Below are 14,304 nucleotides of genomic sequence, written 5' to 3' on the forward strand. Positions count from 1 at the left end.
CTGCAAGGAGGCATGAGGCCAGGGCAATAAATTACAATGTCCGTACTGCGAGACGCCTAAGACAGGGAGACAGAACGGACAACTGATCGTCCTCGCAGTGGCAGACCACTGTAACAACACATCGGTACATCTGAACATCACACTTTGCTGGACAGGTACAGGATGGCAACAACTACTGCCCGGGTTACACCAGGAACGCACAATCCCGCCATCAGTGCTCAGACTGTCCTCAATAGGCTGAGAGAGGCTGGACTGAGGGCTTGTAGGCCTGTTGTAAGGCAGGTCCTCACCAGACATCACCGGAAACAACGTCGCCTATGGGCACAACACCACCGCCGCTGGACCAGACAGGACTGGCAAAAAGTGCTCTGCGCTGACGAGTTGCGGTTTTGTCTCACCAGGGGTGATGGTCGGATCCACATTTATCGTCGAAGGAATGAGCGTTACGCCGAGGCCTGTACTCTGGAGCGCGATCGATTTTGGAGGTGGAGGGTCCTTCATGGTCTGGGGCGGTGTCACAGCATCATCGGACTACCTGCAAATACAACAAGCTCAATCTCAACGCTGTGCATTACAGGGAAGACCTCCTCCTTCCTCATGTGGCACCCTTCCTGCAGGCTCATCCTGACATGACCCTCCAGCATGACAATGCCACCAGCCATGCTGCTCGTTCTGTGCGTGATTTCCTGCAGGACAGGAATGTCAGTATTCTGCCATGGCCAGCGATGAGCCCGGATCGCAATCTCATTGAGCACGTCTGGGACCTGTTGGATCGGAGGGCTTGGGCCATTCCCCCACAGAATTTTCCGGGAACTTGCAGGTGCTTTGGTGGAAGAGTGTGGGTAACCTCTCACAGCAAGAACTGGCAAATCTGGTGCAATCCATGAGGAGGAGATGCACTGCAGTACTTATTGCAGCTGGTGGCCACACCAGATACTGACTGTTACTTTTGATTTAGACACATTATTCCATTTCTGTTAGTCACATGTCTGTGGAACCTGTTGTTGAATCTTATGTGTAAATATTTGTCTGAACATGTTAAGTTTGCTGAAAATAAACACATTTGAACATTGCGAGCACGTTTCTTTTTTTGCTGAGTTTATTTGCGCCTGCATAATTTGGGTCAGCACGACAGTGTGAACATGGTATCGGTCATAGCTACCAAAACAACAGCAAATGCAAGCTGTTATTTGAGCAATCAACTGACCTATGACCGTGTTGTTCACTTTTCCTTGTAGAGGGAATGGCAATGAGGAGGTGGGCAGCAGCTGCCTTGGCAGTGCTGGGTCTTGCTATGTGTTGGCCCTGCTCTACTGGGGACACTGGTCCAGAGTGCACTCGTGTCAACGGGGAGACTGGTAAAAGTGCCAGTGAGTTTCTGTCCACTATCGACACCCAGATGGCAGAACAGACCCAGCGGCAGCACCTGGAAGCTCTCTTCGACAGGTAAATCCTTCAAGTGGAGCTCCAGTCTCCTTTTTCACCTCATTTAACACCTGACTTAACTTAAGGCACATCTCAATAGGTAGTCCAGGTAAGTCATGACATCAAATACAATTTTTATTTGTCACATGTTTAGTCTACAGCGGTTGTTTACGAACAGTGAAATGCTTACTTACTGGCCCTTCCCAACAATGCAGTGAGAGAAAATATGAAAGTAATAAATACACAATCTGTAACGATTACTTGACTATATACACAGGGTACCTGCAGAGTCGCTGTGCAGTGGTACGAAGTAATTGAGGTAGATATGTACATATAACTAGTAATAAAGTGACTAGGCAACAAGATACACTACCGTTTATAATCTATGTGATGAGTCAAAGTTGGTGCAAAACGGGTCAATGCAGATAGTTATCCAAATAGCTTCCCGGACTATTTAGCAGTCTTAATGGCTTGGGGGTAGAAGCTGTTAAGGATCCTGTTGGTTCCAGACTTGGTGCATCGGTACCGCTTGCCGTGCGGTAGCAGAGAGAACAATCTATGACTTGGGTGGCTGGAGTAATTTTTTTTTAGATCCTTCCTCTGACACTGCCTGTTATAGAGGTCCTGGATGGCAGGGAGCCCAAACTCAGTGATGTACTGGGCTGTACACACTACCTTCTGTTGCGCCTTGAGGTAGGATGCGAAACAGTTGCCATACCAAGAGGTGATTCAGCCAGTCAAGATACTGTCAATGGTGCAGCTGTAGAATTATTTTGAGGATTTGTGGGCCCGTGCCAAAACTTGTCAGCGTCCTGAAGGGGAAGAGGCATTATCGTGCCCTCATCACGACTGTGTGTGTGTGTGGGGACTATGATAGATCCTTAGTGATGTGGATACAGAGGAACTTGAAGCTCTTGACCCGTCGTGCTCGGCCCTCCGTTTCCTGTAGTCCACAATCAGCTCCTTTGTCTTGCTGACGTTGAGGTAGAGGTTGTCGTCCTGGTACTACACTGACAGGTCTCTAACGACCTCGCTATAGGCGGTCTCATCGTCTTTGGTTTCCAGGCCTACCACCGTCGGGTCATCAGCAAACTTAATGACTGTGTTGGAGTCGTGCCTGGCGACGCAGTCGTGGGTGAACAGGGAGTACAGGAGGGGACTAAGCACCCAACCCACCAACCATGTTGAGGGGTCAGCGTGGCAGATGTGTTGTTGCCTACCTTCACTGCCTGGAGGTCGCCTGTCAGGAAGTCCAGGATCCACTTGCAAAGGGAGGTGTTCAGTCTAGAGGTCTTCCAAAATGTACCTGGGGCTTTCCCACCTGAACCCGGTATATAGCCGTTCTGTATAGACCTGGTTGGATCCAGACCCGGTCCAATCCAAGTGAGGGAAGCAGCAGAAAATATACAGTATATTTGTAAGCTACTTCATTAACCGGAGCTGATACGGAGGGAGAGGGGCCGTATTGTGACGCAGAGACGAGGGAGGGACGGCGAGAAGAGACCTCAACCAACCAAACCGACTTGCGCTATAGCCATGGCAGCTATTAGTCTCCTATGTTATTTATCATAAAATATGACTACGCAGTACCTGTCTTGATGGCATTAAACTAGGAGAAGCTAGTTAACATTAGCTAGCTAGGCTAATTCAAGCTTCAGTGCATGCACTTTCTTATCCTACAGTTACCAATAACAACCACTCTGTTCAGAATGTTAAGGAGCAAGCAATCTACCTGTTGGTTCTTGCAGCCTATCCTTCTCCTTTTAATCATGTCATTTTTCTTCCATTGATTAGGCCTATCTATCTCCTAAATTTGGCACACACGGAGGCTCTATGACTGTAGCCTGTTGCCGCTTTGATGACTTGATTTGCCAGCATCAACAACAAGGTACATGTGCCACGCTTTACTCGTGTGGAAAGCAAGAGCAGCAGCATACATTGTGCAATTTCTCTCTCTGCTGCAGAAGTCGCGTTCGGATCTGTACGGGCCCTTCCGGACAACTCAGTTAAAATTACACATTCCCAAAACCTGTTTTAGTCAGATCCGACCCAGAACTGTGACATTGTTTAGAATTCTGGATCCGGCTCGCATTTCAGATATTTGGGTACGGGTGGATTTGAGAAGACCTGTAGTTCAGTTCTTGGGCACAGGAACTGTGGTGATCTGCTTGGAACATGTAGGTATTACAGACTGGGTCAGGGAGGGGATGAAAAAATTCAGTGAAGACACTTGCCAAGCTGGTCAGTGCATTCTCTGAGTATGCGTCCTTGTAGTCTGTCTGGCCCTGCGGCCTTGTGAATGTTGACCTGTTTAAAGGTCTTACTCACATCGGCTACGGAGAGCGTGATCACACAGTCGTCCGGAACAGCTGGCGCTCTCATGCATGCTTCAGTGTTGCTTGCCTCTACCCTAGCATAGAAGGCGTTTAGCTCGTCTGGTTGGCTTGCGTCGCTGGGCAGCTCGCGGCTGGGGCTCCCTTTGTAATCCGTGATAGTTTGCGAGCCCTGTCGCATCCGACGAGCGTCAGAGCCGGCGAAGTAGGATTCGATCTTAGTCCTGTATCGAAGCTGTGCCTGTTTTGATGGTTCGTCGGATTAGTGTCCCGCTCCTTGAAAGCGGCAGCTCTAGCCTTTAAGTCAGTGTGCATGTTGCCTGTAATCCATGGCTTCTGGTTGGGATATGTACGTACGGTCACTGTGGGGATGACGTCATCAATGCTCTTAATGAAGCCGGTGATTGATGTGGTAAACTACTCAATGCCATTGTGTGGAGTAAAGGTGATCGAGAGTTTTGTCTCCTAGAGTTGCACAGGTGACATGCTGGTAGGAATTGGGTCAAACAGGTTTCAGTTTAAAATCACCGGCCACTATGAGCGCCGGCTCTGGATGAGCATTTTCTTGTTTGCTTATGGCCCTATGCAGCTCGTTGAGTGCAGTCTTAGTGCCAGCTTCGGTTTGTGGCGGTAATAGGCAGCTATGAAAAAATATAGAAAAATATCTTGGTGAACGTAATGGTCTACGGCTTATCATGAGGTATTCTAACTCAGGCTAGCAGAACCTTGAGTCTTTCTTAATATTAGAGATCGCGCACCAGCTGTTGCTAACAGACACACCCCTCCACGCTAACCTTACCCGATGCTGCTGTATGGTCTTGATGATGCAAAGAAAAACCAGCTACTTGTCATGTTTCAGCTACAACTCTTAGAAACATAGGATGTTACAATTCTTCAGGTTCTGTTGATAGGATAGTCTTGAACAGAGGTCATCCAGTTTGTTCTCAAGTGATTGTATGTTCGCCAATAGAACTGAGGGTAGAGGCGCATTATTTATTAGCTGACGTGGTTTTGGCCTCTCTTACACCGTCTTTTCCGAGTCTCTGGGATTAGGGCCTGAGCAGAATGTCCCGCGTTGCTGACTCGTTGTTAGTGATCACTGTTCTGATGTCCAGAAGCACTTTAAGTCATAGGAAACAATGGCGACTTCATTATGTCCAAAAAAAGTTACGATCAGCAACACAAGCCCGTAAAACAGCAGATATCCATCGCAGTGCCATTCTTTAGCTAGACACGGGCCTTTCTTCTACTGTTCCTTTAGGCAAGGGGGAGGTTGGCGAGATCATGGATTTCCACCAGATCGACTCCTTGAATGCCGTACTCCTTGAAGTTTGCAGTTGTAAAAAAACAAAAACCTTTTGCTCAAAACATTTTTCTGGTCTATATGCACACCTTGAGTGTGTTCAATAGGGTATAATATAGCAATTTTTAAAATTCACATTCTGAATGTGTGAACCTGTGTACAAAGGTGATGAGACTCAGCTGCATAACGCCTAAATTTACATTATTTGAAATTGTACAGGTACGGGGAGAATGGCACCATTTCGCTGGCAGGCCTGAAGCGGCTGCTGGAAAACGTGGGACTCGACCGAATACGAAAGGTCATGGTGCAACACCATGAGCGACCCGAGGACGACGGAGCGGAGGGGCATCGGCATGGACACCACAACCACCACCGTAACCACCAACACGAGGACGAGCACAATGGCACACACCGTCAAAAGCACTCCCACCGCCCCCCCATTGAGCCCAAAAAGGTTCCCGAGACCCCCAAGGTGCCCAAAGTAGATGACCCTGTCCTGGGGAAGAAAGTGGAGAATTCGGATGCCCACCATAACCTCTATGTGAAGAAAACCACCGCGGCGCAGGAGATTAGCACCACCACTGAGGCAGTGCGCAGTCGGCGGGAAGCCCCCACTGCTAGTCTGACCACTGTCATACTGGTCAGCAACTCTCTGGGGGCTGAGAACCAAACGCAGCCACCCATGGTCAGGCCGGAGGGCTCGGATAACCAGCACTTATACGACCATGACCACGATAATGACCATAATGATCACAACCATGATCATGAACACAGTCATGATGACCACAGCCATGGTCAGGACAGCCTCCACAACCAGAGCCAAGATCACATACAGGAGAAAGCAGAGGTATGATTTGGGCAGCAATGTGACGTTCGGGGGTGTTTGATATTCGAACCACGCAAACATTCTCATACTCATAATTCCGATTGCACATAGCACTCCGACATTTGTCATTGTACATGACAAATGTTTTTCCCATATTTAGGTATCTGATGTGCTTGAACTCAATTCCGTCTTCCAGTTATTTCATTGTCCCACATTTTTCTACTCGGGTTCTCTCTCTCATATCTTTGTCAAGACAAATCATCAAGCAGTCATACCGTATCTGCTTGCATCGTATTTATTTTGTGTATTTGGTCACATGCAATTTTTGGGTCCTAATTTGCATCGTCGTTGTGTGTTTTAGTGTTTGAATGCCTCCAGTATCCTGTCGTCCCACGGGATGGCCGAAGGGGCCCTGTCTCTCAGTGACTTCGGCTACCTGTGCCCTGCCCTTCTCAACCAGATCGATGCCAAGTCCTGCATACTGCACGGCAACCAACCACCCCAGCATGTCAACAAAGGTATGATTATGGCTCTTTCGCAATTGTCGGGGGGAAAAAAATCGGACCTCTTCTCTTCATTTCATTGAACTGATCTTAAAGAACTGACCAGGGCCCGGTTTCCCAAAAGCATCTCAAGGCTAAGTTCATGGTTAGACTCTTCATAGGGAGCATCGTTACATATCCAGGCTGTTTACCACAACCGTCGTTATTAATGTTGCACTTGAAAACGCTTGTAATTTTAGCGCCCAGCTCAGACCACTCATCGATCAGCTAAGTGCGTCTTAAGATGCTTTTTCTTTTGCCCCCCCCGCCTTACTTAATACACAAGAGCTCCGCTAAACAAAATCACATAGTTGATCCGTCTCTGTGACCACCAAAATTTTTTGTTCTGAAGTTAACCTACAAATATGAAGTTGACAATGTCTTTGCAATTGATACAGATAAGTGACGTATAAAACGATGCTTCAAATGGAAACCGAGATGACTGCATTAACATATAAACAGTAGGCTATAGGTGGTTTCAAATCGAGTTCTATTTTGCTACACGTAGGCTACTGTCTGTAATTTCTTTCAATATATTTCATGACGTGTGGCCTAACGTGTGCAATGATGTGCCAAATCTGATTTTTTTTTAGGGAATTTTTATTGGGTAAGCATTAGAATAAGCCGCCTCAATATTTGCAGCCGTAGGTGGTAATATCTCTGTTGAAGCTGATCCGTCGTCAGTATTGTGAAATAATTATATTCTTAAGGAACTATTTGAATGGAGAAAGCTGATACGGGAGCAGCGCTCCCTTTCGATCCCATCGGTATCGACGCACGACGCACTTAGTGGCCGTTCTCTCTGTGTGATGCTTTGGGAAACGCATGTTACATCTTCCGCTGTTGTAGGAATGATGCGTGGTTAAAACACTTGTAAGCCTAAGTACCATCGCTATTGGGGACCCGGGTCCAGGTCAAAGCCAGCCGTACTGTGCACTGTATTGATTTCACCTGTCAGGTCTTTTCCAATCAGTGCTGTTGAAGGGGAGGAGACGAGCAGAGGATGGATTTCGAAACAATCTCGACAGAGCCGGTATCCCCTCTTACAGAAAGTGTAGTCATCTTACACTGTCTAGCCAGAAAGTGATAACAAAAATGGGATACACTTGCTAATCTAGCGGGAGTCTCGGGTAGGTGCTTTGGAATATATGATACCTGTGCTCGCATAATGCAATAATTGTTTGAAGTGCCAATGTTTCAGTCAACCAATCTTTGTCAGAACAAAAGGGGAACTGTGTGAGCTAGCAGTGTGCAGGAATCTCTTCATTTTTTACAGTATCCTCGGTTTATTCAACTTGCAGACAACAATGACATGTAATGTAACGATAGCTGCTTTGATTGAATTCCATGGCAAGTCAGTTGAACACTCAAGTACCGATCAAGTGGCCGAGGTCTCTTGACTTTGACCTTGAGTTTCACGTGCGTTTTGGTACCTTTTTAGATAAATATTAACTGCGAGGTTGATAATAGTGCATACTGGAAATCTGCACAAGCTCCATTTTCTCGTCTGAAGAGTATGGTTCCTCGTGACTCTTTTGTGGCTTGCTTTCAAGGCACAATCTGTTCCTTTTTATATCCAGTCAAAGTTGCTTCTCCTGAACTTGTTAATGAAGTCCGGTTGTGCCTGGACAATAATGACATTTTTGAAGAAGATGTCACTCCACTACAGCATAATGTAAAGAAAATGATTCAAACTATTACGCACGTATTCATTTTAGCAATGCCTTATGATGTATTAATCACGTTTTTAATTTCTTTTAATTTTTTATCCCTTTCAGTTCACAAGCATAATGATCCCCATCACCATGGTCATCACAACCATGATCACACTCACGAGGACCATCAAGTGAATGAAAACAAGAAAGTAGGCTCAATTCAAGCGGGTAAGAACCGCCGCATTATTTCGGGGCAGTGTTTGTGTCCTCCTTTTGTATTCTGCCGCTCCAATTCTGTGGCAGATGGGATGAATCTATTAGTTGTCGTGAACTGTTTCTCACTGTGCTAATTTCATTCCGTTACACCAGTTTGTCTATTATACTTTGGGGGGCGGGGGCATTTTGCGTCAGCAATTAGCGGTGAGCTAAAATGTCACTGTTTCACTCGCATCGATGAACCTTTTAATCAAAACCGGAAAACCGGATCTGTTCTAGCGTGGGCCGGCGGCTTTGTCTCCATTACCATCATCAGCCTGCTGTCCTTGGCTGGCGTGGTGCTCATCCCGCTGATGAACCGCGTCTTCTTCAAGTTCCTGCTCAGCTTCCTGGTGGCGCTGGCTGTGGGCACGCTGAGCGGAGACGCCTTCCTGCACCTCATACCTCACGTGAGTCACACTAGATGACTGCTTTGGGGCACTACATATTAGGGCAGAACATGGGGGTAGTTCCTAAAAGCTAAACGTGAAGCTCGGTCAATGTGACTGGCCTGTTAATCGTGCTGAGCTGGACTTAAGTCAAGATGGCCATGAATCAGGGGGGGAAAAAGTCCCAATGATTGGTTACATTAGTTTTAGCTTGCCTTCACTTTAGGACCAATTTGAATGGTCTGTACAAAAACTGCCTGTCCGGTGCTCTGGCGAGCTAAAACAAATGCACCTATTGCTTCCTATCCTTCAGTCGCACTCACTCATACATTCCCATCTCCTCCTCTAACCCCACCAGTCTCAGGGGGGCCACCACCACTACCAGCACTCTGTGAACAGGACATCAGGGCACGGTCTCCACGGGGAGGAGGAAGAGGACCATAACCTGGACGGGGTGTGGAAGGGGTTGACTGCCCTGGGCGGAGTCTACTTCATGTTCCTCATCGAGCACTTCCTCACACTGGGCAAAATGTACAAGGACAAACAGAAGGTCAGGGGGTTTCTTCGAGGAGTGGCTTCTATTGTGTCGGATGTGGTTTTAGTCTTCATGTTTATATATTTGCTGAAATGTTTATTCATTTTTGATAATTCAGTATGGAAACATAGGTGTGAAAATTCATTTGTAATGCAAAAAATGAAAGATTAAAAAAAAATGATATTGTATAGTTACAGGGTATTTCCCCTATATTCATATAGCAGCGGTGTCTCACTGCTGCTAAATTGTAGTCACCGCTGCAAAAATAGTGTGTGTGTCTGAGAGACTGACTCACTGACACTGAGAGAGACTGACACTGAGAGAGACTGACACTGAGAGAGACTGACACTGAGAGAGACTGACACTGAGAGAGACTGGCACTGAGAGAGACTGGCACTGAGAGAGACTGGCACAGAGAGACTGATTGACTGACTGACACTGAGCGACTGACTGACTCACTGAGACTGACTGAGGGACTGACTGAGGCTGTGGCTGGCTGGCTGAGATTCTGACTGGCTGACGACAGAGAGACTAGACTGACTGGCTGAGATTCTGACTGACTGACAGATTCTGACTGACTGACAGATTCTGACTGACTGACAGATTCTGACTGACTGACAGATTCTGACTGACTGACAGATTCTGACTGACTGACAGATTCTGACTGACTGACAGATTCTGACTGACTGACAGATTCTGACTGACTGATTCTGACTGACAGATTCTGACTGACAGATTCTGACTGACAGATTCTGACTGACAGATTCTGACTGACAGATTCTGACTGACAGATTCTGACTGACTGACTGACTGATTCTGACTGACTGACTGACTGATTCTGACTGACTGATTCTGACTGACTGACTGACTGATTCTGGCTGATTCTGACTGACTGATTCTGGCTGACTGATTCTGACTGACTGACAGATTCTGACTGACTGACAGATTCTGACTGACTGACAGATTCTGACTGACTGACTGATTCTGACTGACAGATTCTGACTGACAGATTCTGACTGACAGATTCTGACTGACAGATTCTGACTGACAGATTCTGACTGACAGATTCTGACTGACTGACTGACTGATTCTGACTGACTGACTGACTGATTCTGACTGACTGATTCTGACTGACTGACTGACTGATTCTGGCTGATTCTGACTGACTGATTCTGGCTGACTGATTCTGACTGACTGATTCTGACTGACTGATTCTGACTGACTGACTGACTGATTCTGACTGACTGACTGATTCTGACTGACTGACTGATTCTGACTGACTGACTGATTCTGACTGACTGACTGATTCTGACTGACTGACTGATTCTGACTGACTGACTGATTCTGACTGACTGACTGATTCTGACTGACTGATTCTGACTGACTGATTCTGACTGACTGATTCTGACTGACTGATTCTGACTGACTGACTGATTCTGACTGACTGACTGATTCTGACTGACTGATTCTGACTGACTGATTCTGACTGACTGACTGAGACTGACTGACTGACTGAGACTGACTGACTGATTCTGACTGACTGATTCTGACTGATTCTGACCATGCTTCCGATTGTTATGAAAACTTGAAATCGGCCCCGATTTAATCGGTCGACCTCTAATTCTGGCCCATGTTGACTCCAATGCTTCCCACAGTTGTGTGAAGTTGGCTGGATGTCCTTTGGTTGGTGGACCATTCTTGATACTCACTGGAAACTGTTGAGTCTGACAAACCCAGCACCTTTGCAGTTCTTGACACAAACCGGTGCGCCTGGCACATACTACCATACCCCGCTCAAGGGCACTTAAATCTTTTGTCTTGCCCATTCACCCTCTGAATGGCACACATACACAATCCATGTCTCAAGGCTTAAATTATTCTTTAACCTGTCTCCTCCCCTTCATCTACACTGATTGAAATGGATTTAACAAGTGACATCAATAAGGGATCATAGCTTTCACCTGGTCAGTGTCATGGATAGAGCAGGTGTTCTTAATATTTGGTACACTCAGTCTGTGTGTGTGTGTTTAACTATACAGTTGAAGTCAGAAGTTTACATACACCTTAGCCAAATACATTTACACTCAGTTTTTCACAATTCCTGACATTTAATCAAAGTAAAAATCCCTGTCTTAGGTCAGTTAGGATCACCACTTTTATTTTAAGAATGTTGAAATGTCAGAATAATAGTAGAGATTGATTGATTTATTTCAGATTTGATTTCTTTCGTCACATTCCCAGTGGGTCAAAGTATACATACACTCAATTAGTATTTGGTAGCATTGCCTTTAAATTGTTTAATTTGGGTCAAATGTTTTGGGTAGCCTTCCACAATAAGTTGGGTGAATTTTGGCCCATTCCTCGTGACAGAGCTGGTGTAACTGAGTCAGGTTTTTAGGCCTCCTTGCTCGCACACGCTTCTTCAGTTCTGCCCACAAATGTTCTATAGGATTGAGGTCAGGGCTATAGAACATTTGACAATACCTTGACTTTGTTGTCCTTAAGCCATTTTGCCACAACTTTGGAAGTATTTTTCTACCTCATGATACCATCTATTTTGTGAAGTGCACCAGTCCCTCCTGCAGCAAAGCACCCCCACAAAATGATGCTGCCACCCCCGTGCTTCACGATTGGGATGGTGTTCTTCGGATTGCAAGCCTGCCCCTTTTTCCTCCAAACATAACGATGGTAATTATGGCAAACAGTTCTATTTTTGTTTCATCAGACCAGAGGACATTTCTCCAAAAAGTACGATCTTTGTCCCCATGTGCAGTTGCAAACCGTAGTCTGGCTTTTTTATGGCGGTTTTGGAGCAGTGTCTTCTTTCTTGCTGAGTGGCTTTTCAGGTTATGTGGATATAGATACTTTTGTACCTGTTTCCTCCAGCGTCTTCACAAGGTCCTTTGCTGTTGCTCTGGGATTGATTTGCACTTTCACACCAAGGTACGTTCATCTCTAGGAGACAGAACACGTCTCATTCCTGAGCGGTGTGACGGCTGCGTGGTCCCATGGTGTTTATACTTGCGTACTATTGTTTGTACAGATGAACGTGGTACCTTCAGGCGTTTGGAAATTGCTCCCGAGGATGAACCAGACTTGTGGTCTTCAATTGGTTTTCTGAGGTCTTGGCTGATTTCTTTTGATTTTCCCATGATGTCAAGCAGAGGCACTGAGTTTGAAGGTAGGCCTTGAAATACATCCACAGATACACCTCCAATTGACTCAAATTAGGTCAATTATCCTATCAGAAGCTTCTATAGCCATGACATAATTTTATGGAATTTTCCAAGCGGTTTAAAGGCACAGTCAACTTGGTGTATGGAAACTTCTGACCCACTGGAATTGTGATACTGTGAACTATAAATGAAATAATCTGTCTGTAAACAATTGTTGGAAAAATTACTTGTGTCATGCACAAAGTATATGTCCTAACCGACTTGCCAAAACTATAGTTTGTTTAACAATACATTTGTGGAGTGGTTGAAAATTAGTTTTAATGACTCCAACCGAAGTATATGTGATCTTCCGACTTCAACTGTTGGTGAAAGCAATGATTGATTACTGATGTGTCTTATTAAATGCACTTGAATCAGTGTAGATCAGATATTCCCAAACTGGGGTACGCAATGCCGTTCGGGGTACCCCAAATAAAAATGCGATTCTCGCGAATTCCACAAATGGTCCGTATGTAGCCAACTGTAGCTGCTGCTCATGTTGGTATCCGTATTGATGGCGCAACAGCCATGACATGGAGACAGTGGAGGGATAATGCGCATGGATGCATTTGCTCCCGACGCAACTTGGGTACACTGCAGCATCCACGAGAGGCTCTTGCTGCCAAAGGAATGCCTGACAGCTTGAAATACGTTTTGGACACTGTGAAAAATGGTTAACTTTAATAAAGCAAGGTCCCTGAACTGTATTTTCTGCTCTTTGCAAAAGGATATGGGCATGGACCATGTAACACTTTTACAACATACAGAAGTGCGCTGGTTATCAAGGGGCAAAGTATTGCCACATTTTTTTTTATTATTGAGAAACGAGCTTAAAGTTTCCTTTACTGACCATAACTTTCACTTGTCTGACCGCTTGCATGATGACCAGTTTCTCACATGACTGGCCTATCTGGGTGACGTTTTTTCTCGCCTGAATGAGCTGAATCTAGGATTACAGGGACTCCAGAACTACACTGCTCAAAAAAATAAAGGGAACACTTAAACAACACAATGTAACTCCAAGTCAATCACACTTCTGTGAAATCAAACTGTCCACTTAGGAAGCAACACTGATTGACAATAAATTTCACATGCTGTTGTGCAAATGGAATAGACAAAAGGTGGAAATTATAGGCAATTAGCAAGACCCCCCCCAAAACAGAAGTGATTCTACAGGTGGTGACCACAGACCACTTCTCAGTTCCTATGCTTCCTGGCTGATGTTTTGGTCACTTTTGAATGCTGGCGGTGCTCTCACTCTAGTGGTAGCATGAGACGGAGTCTACAACCCACACAAGTGGCTCAGGTAATGCAGTTCATCCAGGATGGCACATCAATGAGAACTGTGGCAAAAAGGTTTGCTGTGTCTGTCAGTGTAGTGTCCAGAGCATGCTACCACTAGAGTGAGAGCACCGCCAGCATTCAAAAGTGACCAAAACATCAGCCAGGAAGCATAGGAACTGAGAAGTGGTCTGTGGTCACCACCTGCAGAATCACTCCTGTTTTTGGGGGTGTCTTGCTAATTGGCTATAATTTCCACCTTTTGTCTATTCCATTTGCACAACAGCATGTGAAATTTATTGTCAATCAGTGTTGCTTCCTAAGTGGACAGTTTGATTTCACAGAAATGTGTTTGCATTAACAAGGACAACACACAGGTCTTTCCATCATTGTATGATACTTTTGTGTGCAAATTAACTCTTACGCTTACGGACAATGTTAAATGTGATATATAGCGAAGCACTGAGTGAGTTGAGTACGCAATTACGCAGGTACTTTTTCGAAACATGACACAAACAGCTGGATTCGTTATCCCTTTTATGCCT

At 45.6% G+C, this 14,304-nt stretch overlaps 1 protein-coding gene across 1 annotated transcript in view; it reads left to right on the plus strand.

Annotated features, from left to right (window-relative positions):
• slc39a6 (solute carrier family 39 member 6) overlaps window positions 1–14,304 on the plus strand; it is a 34,664-nt gene that overhangs the window by 9,888 nt on the left and 10,472 nt on the right. The window contains exons 2-7 of the mRNA XM_055867609.1: window positions 1,239–1,446; window positions 5,281–5,908; window positions 6,249–6,405; window positions 8,208–8,312; window positions 8,580–8,749; window positions 9,087–9,278. Coding sequence (XP_055723584.1) covers window positions 1,244–1,446; window positions 5,281–5,908; window positions 6,249–6,405; window positions 8,208–8,312; window positions 8,580–8,749; window positions 9,087–9,278 — 1,455 coding nt within the window. The 5' untranslated portion in view covers window positions 1,239–1,243. The remainder of the gene's footprint in view (window positions 1–1,238; window positions 1,447–5,280; window positions 5,909–6,248; window positions 6,406–8,207; window positions 8,313–8,579; window positions 8,750–9,086; window positions 9,279–14,304) is intronic.

Source organism: Salvelinus fontinalis, chromosome 17 (genome assembly GCF_029448725.1).
Source record: "Salvelinus fontinalis isolate EN_2023a chromosome 17, ASM2944872v1, whole genome shotgun sequence".
In the NCBI taxonomy this organism is placed as follows: domain Eukaryota; kingdom Metazoa; phylum Chordata; class Actinopteri; order Salmoniformes; family Salmonidae; genus Salvelinus; species Salvelinus fontinalis.